The sequence below is a fragment of the Lynx canadensis genome, chromosome D3 (assembly GCF_007474595.2).
Source record: "Lynx canadensis isolate LIC74 chromosome D3, mLynCan4.pri.v2, whole genome shotgun sequence".
In the NCBI taxonomy this organism is placed as follows: Eukaryota; Metazoa; Chordata; class Mammalia; order Carnivora; family Felidae; genus Lynx; species Lynx canadensis.
Genome location: NC_044314.2, coordinates 80,309,531 through 80,329,963, shown reverse-complemented (window position 1 = coordinate 80,329,963; position 20,433 = coordinate 80,309,531). Strand labels below are relative to the sequence as shown.

The window sequence follows — 20,433 nt, the reverse complement described above, 5'->3', positions numbered from 1 at the left end:
GTGAAGGAGTCTCCAGTTGTATCTGGGGCAAGTGAGAGAGAGCTGCCTCTTCTCCTCACAAATGAAGCCGACTAGCTGTAAGAGGGGACCTAGCCTGACATCAGACTAATGACTTGCCGTTATGTTTTTAGGCGGGACCCCTTCGCCTGCTGATTACACTTGCAGATTTTTTCCCGTTTTGTTTTTCCGTCTCCCCCTGTATGGCCAACATCTCTCTGCCGGTTTCACATTCTGCCCTGTCTTTGCCCCCAGAGAACTGTCAGCTCTTGCTCTGTTCCCTCCAGAGCTCCTTTTTGGCCTCGTACTCAGCCTTGCACTGTTGTTGCAAAGTCAACACATTTCCTTCTTAGGCCTTCACGTTATCTTTTAGCTCTGAGACTCCTAGATGAATGGAAACATGATCCAGAAAAATCTTTACCCTGGATCTTGGTCGGGTCTAAATCAGTGCTCACGTTCCCTTAAAAATGCCGAGATGACTTTCAGCTTTCAGACTGTAGCTTGCAGTATAGGACCGTTGTGTTGGGTGAATTACGAATTCGCTGGCAACCTACAAGTCACTGATGTCAGCCAGAGCTTATTAAAAATGAATTTTATTGGGGCGCCTGGGTGGCGCAGTCGGTTAAGCGTCCGACTTCAGCCAGGTCACGATCTCGCGGTCCATGAGTTTGAGCCCCGCGTCGGGCTCTGGGCTGATGGCTCAGAGCCTGGAGCCTGTTTCCGGTTCTGTGTCTCCCTCTCTCTCTGCCCCTCCCCCATTCATGCTCTGTCTCTCTATGTCCCAAAAATAAAAAAATAAAACGTTAAAAAAAAAATGAATTTTATTAAGTTCCATTGAGACCAACAGCCTGCTTTCCCTAGCTGTGCAGAAATACATACAAAAGTGAACTTCAGCAGGTGGATTTGGGAACAGGCAGAGAGGAACACATATACTCTTGGCTTTCTTTGTGTTTCACCCTCCCGTTCCTTTGTGCTACCAGGATCGTCATGACAGCCTTATCTCTCAAATAAAGCCTGTTACCTCATCCCTAATTGCTTATCCAAAGGCAGGCGAGCTCTCATTTCTCCACATTAATAAATGACACCGAAGATCTGCATTGTTTGCACTGGCTCCCTCAGGTTCACCGGCGGGGGCCCCTGAGTGCATTAGGAAACCCTGTGCCTCTCCAGCGGCGGAAGGGAGGCGGTGCTCACCTCCTTCAGGAGCAGCATTTCGTTTGTGTACTTCTCGCCCCCGTTCATAGCCCTGCTCCCCTGACGGGGGCCCCTTAATGACCTACCTCGGTCAGTGCTTCTCTGGCTGCGGGTGCTCGCTGCCCTCCGGGGGGCGGGGGTGAAGTAAGAGTTGTCCTGGGGGGACCGGTGGCCCCTCCGATTTCAAAGCTCACCTTCTTGGCTACATACTGCTCAGCTTCCCTTAGAGGCCAAGAGCTTCCCGCAGCCTGTGCGCGGATGCCCGAGGCGTCCGCCTCTCCCACCCCAGGTTGTCAGCTGGCGCCCTTGCTTCTCCTTTGTGAAGCCTTATGAGAAGTGGCCTTGCGGATTTTACAAGTGAAGAGTGAGGAGGGTGGGCTCGTGGCCATCCGGTTGTGAGTCCGTTCTGTGACTGCCCCGTGGAGTCGTGAGAATGCGTGGCTCCCCCCGGGACGACAGCACCTCTCTCGTTCCCACCTCACGATATCTCTTGTCATCAAAAGGAGCACTTTCATTCCTCCGAATTGTAAGCTGCTTTCCCTTTTCTTCTCCTCAGAATGAGATGGATGACGTGCCCTTCTTTGACATCCAGCTGCCTTACGAACTGGCAATCAACATATTTCAGTATCTGGACAGGAAAGACCTGGGAAGGTGTGCACAGGTAAGCAGCCACTAAGCTGGTGTTCAAGGTTTACTTCCACGCGAGACAAAAGTATAGGAAGCTCCTGGGTAACAGAACGTGACTTCCCAGAACTGCAGACTTGAAAGAAGGAAGGAATCAAGTAGCCACTCTGCTTGAAGGATTGAAGGAAAGCAACCCTGAACCTAAGGCTTCTGCTTCACATCTCCAGTTGGTGTTTATCTCTTTGTGACTGTCTGCTCAAGAGCTCTGTTCCCCCGCAGTCTCCGTAGGGTTGGCCTGTGGCAGCGTGATCGTGACCGACGACTTTGTGCTCTGCTTCTCGAGCTAGCCTGAGCTGTTCGTGTCCTCGCTGTTTTTAATGCAGAGATGCCTCCAGCCCTTGGTCAAATGAAGCCAGTCGTTAGGTTGGGAGCTGAGGGTCAGCCTGGGGACAAAACCGTGAAGTCGCGTTTTAGGCGTAGAGTCCAAATTGCCCTTTAAACACTAGAATCCCACTCAGTGAGGTGCGAGGCACCTGAGAACTGACACCCGCTGAGGGAATTGCAAATCGGTGTCCCCATCTCCTGCCTTCTGGGGCATACGCCCGTGGGGTGGCACGGTGGCAGATACCGTCCGGGCCACACTTCACTGTGTACGTGAATCACAGGGGATCTTGATAAGATGCAAATGCCAACTCAGGAGGTCCGGAGTGGGACTCAAATTCTGCGTTCCGAACCGGGTAATGTCAGTGTGGCTTTGGCCACACTTGGAGAGGCAAAGGTTTATGCCATTGAATTGGGTCTCTTGTTCACCTCTTTTTGGCAAAGAGTATAATTTCTCCAAAGACAAATATATGATTGCTGACCATTTGGCTTTCATGGATAACTGTATTTCCCAGGAGAAAGAGTATCTGTTGTCCATAACTCCCAAAGAATTAATTTGCCTAATGGCTACCATTTCCTACCCCTGGATTCTAGACTGCATTTTACATACGTGTCTACGCCTTTAAAAGAAAGAGCTAGGTAAAATGGAGTGGTACTAAAAATCCAGGGATGCCTGGCTGGCTCAGTTGGAAGAGAATGCAACTCTTGATGTCGGGGTTGTGAGTTCAAGCCCCACGTTAGGTGTAGAGATTACTGAAATAAATAAACTTTAAAAAATGTAAAAAACAAACAAACAAACAAAACCCCAAAGCACCAAGAACGTGGAGTTAAAAACATCGCGGCAGCTTGAGAGGTGTAAACTCTAGTGACCAGATTTAGACTCTGGAGGTTGCTACTCTGGCACTTCCGTGAAGTCACAGAAAATACAAGGCGATTTTAAAAGTTTCTGGCTTATGCCATTTTTTTATGAAGCAGTTTGCCTAATCAAAATTTTCTACCTAGATACGAATTTGAAAAAGTTTACAGTGTTCTTGACTGCCACACTATTACGTGGGGGTGTTCGCGACTATTTTTTTTTTGATGCAGAGTCTGGAATCTTTAGGAATGATGGAAGGAATTATTCCAGGGCTAAAATTCACTAAATAAAAACGGACTGAAACGTAAACCATGCTCGGAGCCTGTCAGTCGCATTAAGCAAGAGTACCTATATCGTCTTCTTCTTTCCCTTGGAAATTGGATTTGTTCTATTCTAACTTTACACTTTGGCCCTGTTCCCAAGAGTTGAAAACAAGGGTGTAGCTAAATGAGTCCAACTCCTGGATTTCAGCCTGATGCTGTTAGCCGAAGTCTTGGAACAGGGTCTAATAGCTAGCTGTTTTCCACAAAGTCCGCATTAGATGATAAAATCTTCACTCTTGATAGGGAGCTGCTGTTCAAGGAATCATTTCTTTTAACATTGCTTTTTGCTCCCCCGCTTTGTAGAGGGCCATGTGGCTTTCACGTCTGCTGCTGGTTTTCTCATCCAAAGAGTTTATCGGTGAAAGATAGGATCTGGTGGAAGAAGAGATCCCCCTTTTGGTACAAGGGGGCTGCGTTTCAGGAAAGATTCGTTATGCTGGTGAGATTATTGTGCAGGTGTGAACGGTTTCATTTGCAACACAGTGGTCCAATTGTCCAGCAGAATTCTTCTCTCTTTGGCCAGTTGGATTTGTTTTTTGTTTTTCCTTTCAATCTAATTTTTAGAGCACACGTATATGAATAGAAAAGAGTCTTAAGCAGAACCCTTCCGGTGGCTCTGGTCTATGAAGCCAAGAATTTTTTTTTTTTTTTTTTTTTTAATAGCGCCTTTTCATGAAGGTGACCATGGGCGGCCAGTGATTTTTAGAATTGGCTTTGTTTTTTCGAGCATTAAAATACAACTGCAAAGTAATAAAGATGAGTAGCATTTTCATTTGTTTCTTGGGGTGTTTTTATTTTTGAAACTGGGAAAAAGTCCTTCTGTTGAGTGGAATGTCCTGCTGCTTTATGATTTGATTTTAGAGGGGGCTTGCTCTGTCTGTCCCTGTCTGTCTCTTTTCTCTTTTAATCGAGCCACCTTGGGATTTTAGTGAAATTGGGCCAGTTCTAGTGGAATTGGCACCATGAACTATATGTCTGCCCTTGGAGAAAACCTGTTTGCTTAGATCTGTATGCCAAATTGGTAACTGACTAACAGTAAGGAACCCAGATCGGGAAGGACTTGTTGAGATTTAATTATGCCACGAACTGTGCTGGAGAAGTGATTTTGCTTTGACTTTGTCTCCTTTCTGCATCCCCTCTTTTTCTGCTTTGTAGGCTTTGTGCTTCCTGAAAGAAAGTGTGCTTCCAGAAAGAAAGTCCTGTGATCCTTGTATACCTCTGATGCTGACCTTTCCAGCTCCTTGCTATCCGTAGTTGTCCCTCGAGGGATTTAGTGTCCTTGTGGGAGTGTTCCATGCCGAAATGTCTTGAGAACAGTGTGACTTGTAGTAAACAAAGTTATGCACCGGGCGATTCATTGAACGGCTTTATCGTTTTGCTACTTATAATTTTATGGTTTGGTATGTGGGTGTGTGTGCACGCCCACAAGATCCCTGGCACTTTAAAAGATAATATTTTTGGGGCGCCTGGGTGGCGCAGTCGGTTAAGCGTCCGACTTCAGCCAGGTCACGATCTCGCGGTCCGTGAGTTCGAGCCCCGCGTCGGGCTCTGGGCTGATGGCTCGGAGCCTGGAGCCTGTTTCCGATTCTGTGTTTCCCTCTCTCTCTGCCCCTCCCCCGTTCATGCTCTGTCTCTCTCTGTCCCAAAAATAAATAAACGTTGAAAAAAAAATTAAAAAAAAAAAGATAATATTTTTAAATGGATAACAATTACAAAACTGAGTTCAAAGTTACAGAAAGTTTTTTTTTTTTTTTTATGGGAAGAGTAAGTCTGCTATTATATTACAATATGAATAATTCTGAGGAGTAACAGTTTTAGGATTTACTGACTTTCATTTTTAAAACTTTAAAACTAATCATAAATTCATGGGTAGTTGCAAAAGATAGTACGGAGAGGTCTTGTGTTCTCTTCCCCCAGTTTCCTTCGTTGGCAATATCTTGTGTAACGAGCTAGTCCTATCAAAGCCGGGAAACTGACCTCAGTATAGTCCACGGAGCTTACTCAGATTTCCACAGTTTTACGTACACTTGTGAGTGAATTTAGTTCTGTGCAGTTTTATCACAGGTGTGGTGGATTTGTGTGACCACACAGTAAAGGTATACAACATTCATCACAAGGATCTTTTGTGCTACCTTTTCTGGCCTGGCCACTCTGCCACTCCCCATCCCTAACCCCTGGCAACCCTGATCTGTTTTCATCTCTATAATTTGGTCTTTTTTTAAATTTTCATTTGTATCACATTTTATTTATGTATATTTGCTAAAGTAAAATTTTAGAAATCTAGCTGCATAGGTAACAATGTCACATTCTTCAAGTGAGAAGTAGAAAAACGTGCATGAAGAGAGCAGTAAAGGAACAAGGGAAGAGACGGAGGTTGACAGCTTAAGATGTATGATAAAACTGGTAAGCAAGAAGCAGGTGATACCAAAATAGATAAATTGGGAACTAAAGCCCACCGTACTAGATAGATCATGATGTTTGAAGTTGTTAAGTAGGTTCTACACTCGAGACGGGGGCTTGAACTCACAACCTTGAAATCAGGAGTCGCACACTCTACTGACTGAGCCAGCCAGGCACCCCTGATATTTCAGGCTTTAAGGAAAATGTGATCTCGTGATCTTCCCAGATATCCAAACAGAAGCACCTAAAATCTGAGGTTTTATGGCTAAAGATCTTCATGGAGTCTTTCAAGCTGGGAGTCCACAGCCAAGCGCTGCTAGACTGATTTTTCTTAGCAGAAATGATTCTGAAAACCTGTAACTGCTGGCAGGGTTCCTTTCGTCCTTAATGGTGGCCTTTGCCACTTGACTCCATCTCCCAGGGACACATGCCCCGGGCCCAGGCCCCCTCAGGGGTTTCCTTTTAATTCGCAGAGTTACTGTGGCTGCCTCCTTTAACTCCTTTAACGGGGGTGACTGAAAAACAGCAGCTCTGGGGAAGATGGGGAGCCGGCTGCAAGAAGAAGGGCAGGGTCTTGATAATTACTTGAACTGAGTCCTGGGGACTGAGTCCTGAGGCGCTTTCTACTGCTCACTTTATTTTGTGTGTGTTTGAAATTGTCCCTAATTAAAAAGTTTAAAAGAAGGGGGAAAAAACCCAGAAGGCGAGAACTGGTATTTATAAGAAAGTCAGAGCCTCTTGAGGACAGTACATGCCAGAAGCTGGCCATTGAAAATAAAAGCAATGCAGTTTTTTTTTTAAGTGTTGAATTTTTAAAAGTTGGACTTGTTTCTCCATCTCTTTCAGTTATTTACCCCTTTAGTAAGCGCCCAGTTAAGTAACGTGTGTTCCAGATGGTGATGTGTGCTATGGAGAAACCCGTGCCCACAGAGGTGATGTGGGGGCTGCCCTTGTAAGTGGCCAGGGAAGACTTCACAGAGAAGGTGACCTTTGGGCAAAGACCTGAACGAGGGAAGAAAGAAGCTGTGCAGGTCTCTGGCGGAGGCCCGTAGCAGGTGCAGAGGCCTTGGGGTGGCGCGCACCTGTTAGGGTAGAGGAACGGCAGGAAGGTCAGAGCCGGGAGGAGGTGGTAGAATAATGCCCCTTCCCCGAGATGTCCCCTTCCTAATCCTCAGAACCTATGAATATGTTACCTCATCTGGTAACGGGCCTTTGCAGATGTGAGGAGGTTAAGGATCTTGGGATGGGATGGTTATCTTGGATGATCTAGGTGGGCTCCCTCCAGGAGGGAGGCTGGAGGTCAGAGAGAAGAGAAAATGGTGCGTTGTTGGCTCTGAAAACGGAGGAACAGACTACAAAGCTGAGGAATAGAAGGTGGAAAGAAGGAAACAGATATTTCCCCCGAAGCCTCCAGAAGAAATGGAGCCCTGCCTCCTACACTTTGATTTTGGACTTCTGGCCTCCAGAACCAAACAGAATAAATTTGTATTGTTTTTAGATACTAGGTTTGTGGTAATTTGTTAGAGCACCAACAGGAAACTAATAGGGGTGAAGGTATAATGAGCAGATGGGGATAAGAGAAGAAGAAATAGTCAAAATGTGAAAGGCACTTAAATCCGTCAAAGTAACTTGAACGTTTATTCGGAATGAGGCAGGAAGCCATTCGAGTGCTTTGAGCAGAGTAGTTACACGGTCTGACTTCCCTTCTGAGCGGGATCATCTCGGTTGCTGTGTGGAGACCGGACTTGAAGGGGGACAAGGATGCAGCAGGGAGACCCGTGAGTGAGCTACTCGAATAACCCAGACGAGCGAAGATGGTGGCTTGGAGCGCGTGGTACCAGTAGATGTGGGCAAAGTCGGGACTGCCAATGGCAATGGCAGGGGGAGAGAAAGAGGAGTTGTTTATTTGGCCTAAACAACCGCATGGACGAGATTGTGGTTACTGACCAGGGGGAGACCGTGAGATGACCAAGTTTTGGGGGAAGATCAGTAGTGAGATGTGAGGCTGGAGGGAGATAGGAACTGGGGAGCCGTGAGCGCATCATTGGCATTTAAGTCCAGGAAACTGGACGAGGTCATCAGGGAAGTGAGCGAAGGGGGGGGGGGGGGTTCAGGGATTGAGCCCTGTCACGCCACAGTGGTGAGAGGCCAAGATGAGGCATTGGAGAAGGCAGTCCCTGTGACGTGGGGAGGAACCCAGAGCACACGGTCCCCTGGAACCAAGGGATAACCTTTTCGAGAAGGAGACGGCGATCAGAGGGTTAAGTGCAACTGTTAGTCAAGCAAGAGGATGACTGAGAAGTAGCCATTGGATTGAGCACCTTGGAGGTCACTGGCAACCTTGACCAGAATCCGTGGCATGGTGCACACGGGGTGAATCTGGGGCTAGGGTGAGCAGGTTTGAGAGTGAATGGGGAAAAAGGAGATAAGGAAATTGAGAGAATGAGTGTATGTAGAACTGTCTGTGCAAGGTATATCTTCCCCAAATAGACTGGATTCGTGAACATGCGACTAGAACAATGATGCTTTTCCCCTTGTCATGGGCCTCACTGGTAACCCTAATCCAGGCAGAGTTAATAAAGCTAGTTTTGGAGCCAAGGGCTTTCTTTCTTTTTTTCTTTCTTTTTTTTTTTTTTTTTGATGCTGTAATTCACAGTGGTGCTATAAAGCAAAATGCTGGAGACACTTTTATTAGCAAATTCTCACAGCTGAGGCTCACTCAGTGGGGCTTTTACTGGGCAGAGCCATTCCAGTCCTAGTGTATTAAAGACCATTAGAAATTGGAAAATTTCTAATGAAATTAGAATTTGGAAAATTCAGGCTTATAAACTTGCAAGATTTAATTTAATGTAAGAAATTTAAACTATTAGCTTTCTTTTTGGTGAGAATCTTTAAAATTGTGAAAGTTTAGGTCTTATTATTTTGTTTTGTTTTTCCTTTCAGGATTAAAAGAAATTCTTAAAACCTGTCATTTTTGTGCTCCTTTAAAAGAAGAGAGAAAAAGCACCCTCCCTTTACAGTTTGCCAAAGAAATTGTTGGCACGTTTCTGTGTTTAATACCTAACTGTAGGTATGGTCCTGATCCCTTTTTGGAAGGAACTCTCGCCTCTAGTTTTTGTAAATCCCTCAAAGAGATTATTGTTGGTTATCCAGGATTTAAACTTGATCCTGAATATTACTTTCCATAGAATAAGCCCTGTGATCTAGGGGCTAGCAGTGGGAGTGATGTACCGAAACATCAACTTTTTGTTCTCCGTTTTTCATCCCAAGACCCTGTTACACATTTCAGGTCAGTTGTTTAAAGTGACTTGGCATTTTCTTTGAAGGGGAGAGAAAAACCTGTTTTCTGCTTCCGGTGCTTTTAAGGTCTCATGTATGGGGGACTTCTTGAAAGTCTCACTGAGAAAAAAGTTCCTCCATTTTAAAGTGGCTGAAAACTGTATGGTATAGTAGATCTCGTGAAAACTATTCCAGAATGTTTATTTTAACTGGTATCTTCTAGTTTGTAATCACTGAGCATCGGATTTGGGTTTTCTACAAACGCTGCCACTGATTCAGTGGCTCCATCTAGTTAAAATAACGACAGGGGCGCCTGGGTGGCTCAGTCGGTTAAGCGTCCGACTTCAGCTCAGGTCACGATCTCACGGTCTGTGAGTTCGAGCCCCTCGTCGGGCTCTGTGCGGACAGCTCGGAGCCTGGAGCCTGTTTCAGATTCTGTGTCTCCCTCTCTCTCTGCCCCTCCCCCACTTGCACTCTGTCTCTCTCTGTCTCAAAAATAAATAAATGTTAAAAAAAATTAAAAAAATAAAATAACAACAAAGAACAAAATGTCCTGTAGCTAATATTTGCACTAGAGAGTTAAAAACATTGTCCCACACTTGGTCCAGGCTTGGGATCCAACCTGACTGTAAAGGCAGAGACCAAAACCTTTCCCTGTAGCTTCCCCACCACAGGGGAGGAGTGTCCTGCAAAGGGGGTCTGTTTGGCAGATGGAGCTGGCAGGTGGAGAATTGCTGCTCCTTGTGGCCAGCACAGACCTTAATCAGGTCACCAGTAACCCATATTGGTGTTCTCTCCAGTGTCTTCTGCAGAGCACTGAAGCTTTCAGACTGTTCTTGCAGGAAGCGTTCAGGAGCCAAGTAAGTTTGAGGAACGCAGCGTATCCCATCCTTCTGAGAGAGCTCCAGCACGTGTCAGTTGGTTAAAAGCTCTCAGAAGTTCTTCAGCGAATAGCCCTGCTTAGTTTTGTTTAAACCAGTGTTCCCCAAACTCCTCTGACCATGGGATCCTTTGAAAAAATTTTTTTAATGTTTATTTTTGAGAGAGAGACAGAGAGAGAATGACTGAGGAAGGGGCAGAGAGAAAGGGAGACACAGAGCCCGAAGTAGCTCCAGGCTCCGAGCTGTCGGCACAGAGCCCGGCGCGGGGCTCGAACCCACAGACCTGAGCCGAAGTCGGACGCTCAACCGATTGAGCCACCCAGGCACCCCGACCATGAAATCCTTTTTAAAAGTAACATTATTAACCCCCCTGAGGAGCTGTTGTTTTACTGAACATGCTTTGGAAAGTGCCAGTCTGTGCAATAATGCCTACCGTTTATATTCTGTCTCAGCTACTCTGAGTCTTTTGTCCAGTTACATTTCATAGTTTTTACAACATCTTACATTTTATAATTTTTACCGAAAAGGCTCACGTATCCCCAGATCAGAGGGGAGCTGCCCTGTGTTTAGTTAGCACTTGCCGCCTTTGAGGACCCATTAGGGTTGCTGGCTGTTAGCCCTGATCTTCTACTTTATTTAACCCCGAATCCTAGAGGTCTGGTAGGGAGGTGATTCTGCTCTGGAACCATTTGAGTTGTGGCTTGGCTCCCTCACAGCTCACGTTGGTCCGTCCCTCTCTGCTCTTCGTGATTGCCCGGTGTGCAGACTCAACTCTGGCACAGACAGATGGACAGACACCGCTCGTGGCAGGGGCAGGCTCAGCTGTGGACCAAACACACCCAAAATAAAACCGTGGTGTTCTGTCTCGTCAGAACTGGAGCTTCGGTGTTACAGAGTCGCTCTCCCATTCTTTATGGCCTGACCACTTGTGATCAGGTGAGGGTTGGTCTCCCTGATGCCCTCCTGGCTAAGGTGGAGAAGGGTGGGCTGACAGTGTGGGTAAGTGGATTTGTAACTGATGCTGTGGCCAGGCCTGGGGTGGGCTGCTTAATGGACCCATGTCAGCCTTGGTCGGGGGGAGGGCTATGGTGGTTTGCCACGGGCTCTGTCCTCAGCCCCATCCTGGTTAACTTTTTTTTTCTGTAAATAAGACGCAAAGGCCCGCAGACCATATTTTGCAGAAGAGTGTGTATGGGAGAAGTAACTAATGCAACAGATGACAGAATTGGGATTCAGAGATGCGCTAAAATGCTGGGAAGGGGGTGGGTACAGTGAGCTGGGGTTTAAAACGGGTTTTAAAATTATATTAAAAAAAACAGAGTGAAAGTAAGAGGTAGGGACTTTAATTGCCGTTTGTGTTTAAAAAAAACAAAAAACTCTGAAGAATGATGAACACCAAATTCAGATTACCCTTGAGGCAGGGGAGAGTATGTGCATCAGAAATGTACAGGACTTTATTATTTTTATTTATTTATTATTTTATTTATTTAAAAAAGTTTTTTTAATGTTTATTTATTTTTGAGAGAGACAGAGACAGAATGCGAGTGGGTTAGGGGCAGAGAGAGAGGGAGACACAGAAGCCGAAGCAGGCTCCAGGCTCTGAGCTATCAGCACAGAGCCCAACCCGGGGCTCGAACTCGCGAGCTGTGAGATCATGACCTGAGCCGAAGTCGGACGCTCAACTGACTGAGCCACCCAAGTGCCCCATGGGACTTTAAACTTATCAGTATCTTTTTTTTTTTATTTTTTTATAATTTTTTTTTTTAACGTTTATTTATTTTTGAGACAGAGAGAGAGCATGAACAGGGGAGGGTCAGAGAGAGGGAGACACAGAATCTGAAACAGGCTCCAGGTTCTGAGCTGTCAGCACAGAGCCTGACGCGGGGCTCGAACTCACGGACCGCGAGATCATGACCTGAGCCGAAGTCGGACGCTCAACCGACTGAGCCACCCAGGCGCCCCGTAAACTTATCAGTATCTTAAGTGGGATGGTGAGTCCACAGGTGTTTGTAGTATTTTTGTTGTTGTTTGCTTTAAATGTTTAGTTAACTAAACAGACTCCAGAAGGTTTGGTGCACTGCGAGTTTAGTTAGCCACGATGGTGTATTTACAAGTGAAGCAGCAAATTAGCGTCTGACAAAATCTTCCTGTTTGTGGCACTTGACAGCCCACATTTGGGATAGTGTTCCATCCTGAGTACCACATGTGAAGGGGGTTACTGTATATGCATAAATACTAGGGTACGTTCAGAGATCATGGGTACACGAACCAGTCTAGTCCTAGGGCAGTTAGTTGAAGAAATGGGCGATAGTTAGACCTACAAGATGACTAAGGGGAATCATGATGGTATCTTCAGCCTTTTGAAGAACTATCAGTGGAAGAAGGAATAGAGATTTCTTCAGAAAGGCAAAATTAGGGCCATGGGTGGAATCCCTTTACTAAGGAAAGGGAGGAAGTACTTCCTAATAGCCAGACTGCTTTGCGGTCGATCAGCCCGATGTGAGGGTCAGCTCTCTGCAGAAGCCTCTCCCCAACCAGGGCTGCCAGGAGGAGCCCTTCCTGGGGTGGGGAGTTGCCCCGGTTGGTCTCCGGGACCTCTCTTCTTCAGTTTCTAAACAATCGAACACTGGAGCCAGTGTGACCCCTGCTGCATCACAGTGTGGCACTTTGGTTCAGAAAAGTGATTGGAGCCTCGTAGTACTTTGTGCCACCTGGTCTAATTTCTGATGCTGTGCCTTCCACGCAGAGTGCCCGTGCCTAAAGGGAAGGTGACCTAGGTGACATGATTGTTTGTCACACCTAGAGCTTACATGCCCGCATACACAGCAAAAATGTAATCAAGGAAGCCAGAATTTCAGTGTGCCATCACAAGAATGTTCTGTGGGTCAGTGTCACTTTGACACTTTTAGTGCACTTTCAGTTGAATAAGGTGTCCTAAGGAATGTTTTTAATATAGTCTGCTCGAGATGGAAAATCAGAAATTTTGACACTGAAACAACCCGAGTTCTTGGATTCTGACTAATTTTTACTTATTTTTTTTAAATTATTTTTTTAATGTCTGTCTTTTGAGAAACAGAGACAGTGTGAGTGGGGGAGGGGCAGACACACACACACACACACACACACACACACACACACACAATCTGAAGCAGGCCCCAGGCTCTGAGCTGTTGGCACAGAACCTGACGTGGGGCTCGAACTCATGAACTGTGAGATTATGACCTGAGCCGAAGTCAGACACTTAATTAACTGACTGAGCCACCCAGGCGCCCCTCAGACTAACTTTTACTTCTAAGTTCTAGCCTCTTTCTGCCGCCGTGGAGCAAGTAGCACCCCACTATAGATTTAATAAAAGTTGGGGCGCCTGGGTGGCTCAGTCGGTTGAGCAGCCGACTTCAGCTCAGGTCATGATCTTGCAGTTCGTGAGTTCGAGCCCCGCGTCGGGCTCTGTGCTGACAGCTCAGAGCCTGGAGCCTGTTTCAGATTCTGTGTCTCCCTCTCTCTCTGACCCTCCCCCGTTCATGCTCTGTCTCTCTCTGTCTCAAAAATAAATAAACATTAAAAAAAAATTTAGATTTAATAAAAGTTATTTGTAAAAATAAAAAGCTAATGGCTTCTTTAAAGTAATTGGAGCAGCGTAAGTTTACAATAAGGAGCTGTATCCTGTAGTGTTATCGGTGGTGACCTATGTAGTGTGTGACCTGTGTGTAAAGAATTACACTTGCACAACACTTGAACCCTTTGAGATGCACAACAGCTCTGTGGGTGGTGGCATATGGTGGGTCACATTTGGAGGATGAGAAAACCAAGGCCCCAAGGTCATAGTTTAGTGTTGTAAGAGACATTTTAAGGTGTCGGATTCCTCCCCACCACTGAGGAGGAAAGCGGTGCGGAAAAGCCTAGTGACCTTGTCACAGTCCCGCAGCTAGTTAGTGAAAGACTGGACACAAGAATCTGAGGTTTGGGGTTTTTTTCACCCCAAGTGTAACTGGTTTTCTATTATATCTCGCTGCTCCTTGGATAATACAGGTGACCTTGAAGGCCTTCCTAAAAAGTTGATCAAATTTGTATTTACATCCCTATCACTTTAAGGCTCTTTAGGGACATCATTATGTAAAGGAACTCTTTTGTATAGTACAGATTTATTTTGAATATAATGAACTCCCTTTAATTTTAAAGTGTTTGTTAATCTGAGAACTGCATGTGGTTTTTGTCCTTGACCCTAGTACCAGGATATCACCTTGATATTTGTGTGTTAAACTGACTCTGCATCCCTGAGACAAATCGCACAGGGTTATGACATACTACCCTTGTTGTACATAGCTGGATTCAGTTTGCTGGGGTTTTGTTGAAGATTTTTACGTATGTTCATCACATCAGGAGTTATTGGTTTGTAGTTTTCTTGTGAGGTCTTTGTCTGGTTTGGATATCAGAGAAATACTAGCCTCGTAGAAGGTGTTGGGAAGTGTTCCCTCCTCTTTTGTTTTTGGAAGAATTTGTGAATGATTGGTTAATTCATTAATCTTTTAAAACATTTGGTAAGAGTTAATTCTTTTAAAATTTCTTTTAACTTAGTTTTAACCATTTTTAAAATTCTTTTCAAACATTTAGAATTTACCAGTGATGTCATCTAGGCTTGGACTTTGTGCTAAGTTGTTGTTGTTTTAATCACTAATGTAACCTCTTGTAAGTCTATGCAGATTTTCCATCCTCTCAAGTTAACTTCAGTACTTCGTGTCTTTTTCTAAGCATTTGCCTATAATCACCTAGTTTTGGCATATAAATTGTTCATAGTGTCCCTTTGTAATGCTTTTTGTTTTTGTGGTTGTCGATAGTGATGGCCCCTCTCCTTTGGTTTAGGAATTTGAGCCTTCTCCACACCCACACCCCCATTTGGTCAGTCTAGCTAAAGGTTTGTAAATTTTGGTGATCTTTGCAAGTAACCAGTTTTTACTTACTTCATTTTCTTTTTGTTTCACTTATTTCTGTTGTAATTTGTGTGTGTGTAAATTTTTTTTAACGTTTATTTTTGAGAGAGTGAGCACAAGCCGGGAGGGGCAGAGAGAGAAGGGGACAGAGCAGAGGATCCAAAGCAGGTTTTGTGCTGACAGCAGCGAGCCCGATGTGGGGCTCAAACTCCTGAACCATGAGATCATGCTCGGAGCTGAAGTCGGATGCTCAACGAACTGAGCCACCCAGGCGCCCCGTTTCTGTTGTAATTTTTATTTTCTTCTTGGGTTTAGTTTTCTTTTTCTCTAACCTAGCCTCTGGAAGGCTAGGTTATAGATTTTAGATTTTTTAAAATATGGGAATTTATAGCTATAAATTTTTCTCTAAGCACTGCCTTCACTGTGCCTCATAAGTTTTGAACGTTCTATTATTTTCACTCACTGCAGAGTATTTTCTAGTTTCTTCTGCAGTTTCTTCTTTGACACATTGGTTGTTTAGCATGTTAACATTTGTTAGTGTGTTGTTTAATTTTCACACATTTGTGAATTTCCCATATTTCCTCCTTTTATCAATTTCTGATTTTCACTCCACTGTGGTTAGAGAACATACTTTGTATAATTTTGGTTCTTTTGAATTTATTGAGATTTGTTTTATAGCCTAGTATATGGTCTATCCTGTAGAGTGTTCCATTGCACTTGAGAATAATGCTCAAATTGTTGTTGAGTAGAGTGTCCCATGGATGTCTCTTATGTCTAGTTGGTTTATAGTGTTGGGTTCTTCTATTTTTCTTGTTGATAGATATTCTACTTATTCTATCTTTTATCGAAAGTGGGTATTAGAGTCCGATTATCCATTTCTTCAGTTTTTTCATTTTTTTGCTTGTGTTGGGGGCTTTGTTGTTAGGAATATATGTTTACAATTGTTAGGTTTTTGTGATGGATTGACCCTCATTATAAAAATATCTTTTGTCTCTAGTAATCATTTTTGTCTTAAAAATTATTTTAAGTGGTATTGGTATATGCACTCTAGCTCTCTTTCAGGTACTGCTTACAAGTTATACCTTTTTCTATCCTTTTACTGTTTGTGTGTGTGGATCTAAAGTGTGTGTGTCTCAGGGCACCTGGTTGTCTCCGTTGTAGAGCATGTGACTCTTGATCTCGGGGTTGTGAGTTTGAGCCCCACGTTGGGTGCAGAGTTTAGTTAAAAAAAAATGTATGGGGACATCTGGGCAGCTCAGTCAGTTAAGTGTCCGACTCTTGATCTCAGCTCAGGTCTTGATCTCAGGGCTGTGAGTTCAAGCCCCACACTGGGAGTGAAGCCTACTTTAAAAAAAAAAAAAGTATGTAGTTATCTTGTAGTCAGCATATCCTTAGGTCATGTTTATTTATACCACCAATCTCTGTCTTTTGCTTGGAGTGCTTAGTCCATTTCCATTTAATATAATTATTGATAAGGAAGCATTTATATCTGCCATTTTGCTATTTGTTTTCTGTATGTCTTATGTCATTTTAGTTCCTCTTTCTCTTCATTACTGCCTCCTTTTGTGTTTAAGTAGACCTTTTTCTAGCATACTATTTTAATTCCTTTTATCTTTTGCTACTCTTTTTAAAGTTTTTTTTCTTAATGATTGCCCAGGGATTACAACTGACGTCTTAAAACAATCTAGTTTGTATTAATGCCAACTTACTTTCAATAGTATAGCAAAACTGCTACAATATAACTTCATTCCTTCTCCCTTCTTTAACTATTATTTCATACAAATTATGTCTTTATTGTTTTACTTTAGGCAGTTATCTTTTTAATTAGATAAAAGAAAAGCATTGCAAGCAAAACTGTATTTATACTGTCTTTTATATTTACCCTTGTAATGACCTTTACTGGTTTACTTTATTTATGTGGGTTGAGTTCCTGTCTGGTGTCCTTGTATTTTAGCCTAAAGGACCCCCTTGGTGTTTCTTGTAGGCCAAGTCTACTAGTGATGAATTATCTTATTTTTATTTATCTTGGAATAATTTCTCTCTTATTTTGGGGGGTAGTTTCGCTAGATGCAGTTACTGGTTGGCAGTCTCTTCCTTTAGCACTTTGAATATGCTAGCCGACTGCTTTCTGACCTCCCTAATTTTTAATGAGAAGAACACACAATGTGTCTTTTTCTTTTGTTGCTTTTCAGTTTTCAACAATTTGACTATGATGTGTCTAGGTGTGAATCTCTTTGAGTTTATCCTTCATGGAGTTCAGTGAGCTGCTTTAGTGTGTGGATCAATGTTTTTCATCATGTTTGGAAAGTTTCTAGCCATTATTTCTTCAGATGTTCCTTCTACCCCTTTCTCCTTCCCTTATAGGACTCCGATAATGCCTTTGTTGATCCACTTGGATGGTATCCAGCAGGTCTCTGAGGTTCTGTTAATTTTGGGAAGGGGGGTTCTTTTGTCCTTTTTTTTTCCCCTTAGACTGGATAATCTTTTTTTTTTTTTTTTAAGTTTATTTATTCCAAAAGGGGGGGGGGGGAGACGGGGAGGGAGAGAGACAGAATGAGCTGACGAGGGGCAGAGAGAGAGGGGGGGCAGAGGAACCGAAGCAGGCTCCCCACCGACAGCAGAGAGTCCAATGCGGGGCTTGAACTCCTGAACCACGAGATCATGATCTGAGCCGAAGTTGGACACCCAACCAACTAAGCCACCCAGACGCCCCTAGACTGGATAATCTTAATTGACCTTGAGTTTGCTGATTATTCTGTTAGCTCAAATCCGTTGAGCCCCTCTATTGAATTTTTTATTTCAGTTACTGTACTTTTTGACTTTAAAACTTGTGTTTTTTTAAAGTTTCTTTATCACTGTTTTCTACTTGGTGAAACATTGTGCTTATAACTTTTATTTTTCTAGACATGCTTTCCTTTAGTGTTTTGAACATATTTATAATAGCTGACTTAAAGTCTTAGTTTAATAAGTCCAAAGTCTGGACTTGCTCAGGCTGCTTTTTCTTTCCACATATGGTTCATTCTTTACTGTTTCTTTGCATGTGTCTTTACATTTTGTGTTTAAAAAATTGACTTTTAAAACGTGACAACTCCTTTAAAATGTGATTCACTCTCTTCTGGAGAGTTAGTTTTTGCTGTTTGTTATTGCTGCTATTTTTTAGTGACTTTTCTGGACTAATACTCTGGTTTGTATTTTTTGCCATGTGTGACCACTGAAATCTCTGCTCATTTAGCTGAGTGGTTAGTGACTGGACAGAGGTTTCCTTAAATATGTTGAAGCAATAAATCTCCCATCTTTTGCTGAGTTGCTTTCTGTATGTTGGGGCATGCTTTCATTGTGCCAGCGGTTCACAACTCTGTTTTAGCCTTCACATCATGCTGTGCAAAGCTTCAAGTTTAGCCAGAGTGAGAGATCAGGGCCTTCTGATCCCTTTTCTGGGCGCACACACAGTCCTATACAGGTGCTTGACACTGAGTCCCAGAAATCTGTGGGAGCCTTTCAAAGCCCCTTAGGGACATCCCATTCCCCAGGTTTCCCTTTTAAGTTTTAGGTCAACTCTTTGTAGCCCCAGGGTGGTAATGGTACCTCAGGCAGCCACAACCTTAAACAGTTCTCCCTTACCGTTTGGGACAAATGCACTGGAGATAAGGCAGAGGAAGCTTTGAGTCAGGTCAGATAAAGACAAGCCTCCAGAAGAGAGCTTTCCAGCAGGCTGTCTCACAGGTCAAATGGTGACCATTCCCTGGGGATGGCATTTTGGGCACCTGTGAAGCCATCTGGCCCCTTCGGTGTCTTCCAGGCTGCTGGTTTTCACAGCTACCATAGTTCCGAGGCTGTTGTTTTTCAAGGTTACCGTGGAGCTACCTGTGGTGCTGGAAGAGGAGGATGGGATTAGTGCAAGTTAAAACAACATGGAGGTAGTTGCCCTTACCAAGATGAAAACATTTTTCTTGAATAAATGCTCCTCGGAATGTTGAAAGTCTTTAGTTAATTTCCAGAGTTCTGAAAAAGTTGATTTTGACAACTTTTGGCAGTATTCTTGTTGCTTGAATGTAGGAGCAGATTTTTGGAGTTCTTTATTCTGCCATCCTAAAAGTGAACTACCTGTTGGTACTTCTTCAAACGAGGAATCCTAATGAGACACATGCTGTGTGCACTCTCGCCTACTTTGTCTTGTGTTCTCTCTTCTGTCTGTGTATTCTACGTCTTGAAGTGGCCCCAAGGGAGTGTTCAGGAGCACAGGTTACTGTAAACCAGTGGCCATGACCTTCACTTTATTAGAAATGAGTCTCAACCTTCAGATGGGCGGCAAGTGTTAAGCACTTGACCCCACAGACTCAAGATCATGTTGATTTGCTGGATCATTCTCTCATCTTGCCAACAGAGTCCACCTTTTGTACAACTTTGTACGGTATCCTGTGAAGAAGTAACTGCTTTGTCCCCTGAGTTAGGTTTGGAGGACAGAATACTAATAGCAAAAATGGCCATTTCCTCTGGATACTGTTGGGATTTGAAATTCAGTCCAGACAGAACATTAATTTCTCTCTATCAGACGTTATGGTCCTGGTGAACAGCTTGAGTTTTGTGTAAAAATTTTTTTTTAGTCTATCCACTTAAAGTCTAAGTTTTTCTACATAATATAAATTTGAATTTCTCATATGACCAGAAGTGTTGAGTTATGGATATTGATTTTCTCACAGCCTTTTATTTCAGAGACAGTCAGTCTCCACTTGTATAAGAAGAAATAGAAAAAAAAAAAAAAAAAGAAAGAAGAAGGAAAAGAAAGAAAGAAAAGGAAAGAAATACAAGTGCCTATTGGTAAAAGGAAAGTGAAGACATTCTGGTCTGAAAAACTGTACAGTTGCAGTTTACATTTTTTGCCGTTTATGTATTTGTGTATTTTTTCCTTACATGTTATATAATAATTTCCTCACATGTTATATAATAATTTAACCAAGGCATCTAACATGTGGTATGAAATGATAGAACAACAGTTTGGAAATCTCGAAAAATAAAACTGGAAACGTTTGCTTGTATTTCTTTTCCACCTCAGAATGTTTTGTTAATGAGACGTTTTATACTGCCATAAACTCGGGGTAATAATAAAGGTGTTGATTGATTTTTGGATGGCGAGGGGCTTCTCTAATTGCAGAATTCGACATTTGTGTCACTTGTGCCGTTTTAGGTGAGCAAGACGTGGAAGGTGATTGCCGAAGACGAAGTGCTTTGGTACCGGCTGTGCCGGCAGGAAGGGCACCTTCCCGAGAGCAGCATCTCTGATTACTCGTGCTGGAAGCTCATCTTCCAAGAGTGCCGAGCCAAGGAACACATGTTAAGAACCAACTGGAAGGTAGGCGGTGGCCGATCCCGTTACCTGTACTGAAGAATAGCCGGCAAGGACGCGGGAGTCCAGGCCCCGGATTAACCCCGCAGGCCCTCCGATCGCGGCCTGAGGCCAACTAACTGCCAAAAGCAAAGAGGAGTGCGGTGAGCATCCTGTCGGCTGCCGGCGGTTCGTTGCCCGTTTTGCTCGCCGTTAGGGTATCTGCCCCCCTTTGCAACCGTGCTGT

The 20,433-nt window shown here is 43.8% G+C and overlaps 1 protein-coding gene across 1 annotated transcript in view; it reads left to right on the top strand.

Moving 5' to 3' along the window:
- The window catches only part of FBXW8 (F-box and WD repeat domain containing 8), a 122,521-nt gene that overhangs the window by 13,221 nt on the left and 88,867 nt on the right, over positions 1 to 20,433 (top strand). The window contains exons 2-3 of the mRNA XM_030292469.1: positions 1,748 to 1,852; positions 20,049 to 20,213. Coding sequence (XP_030148329.1) covers positions 1,748 to 1,852; positions 20,049 to 20,213 — 270 coding nt within the window. The remainder of the gene's footprint in view (positions 1 to 1,747; positions 1,853 to 20,048; positions 20,214 to 20,433) is intronic.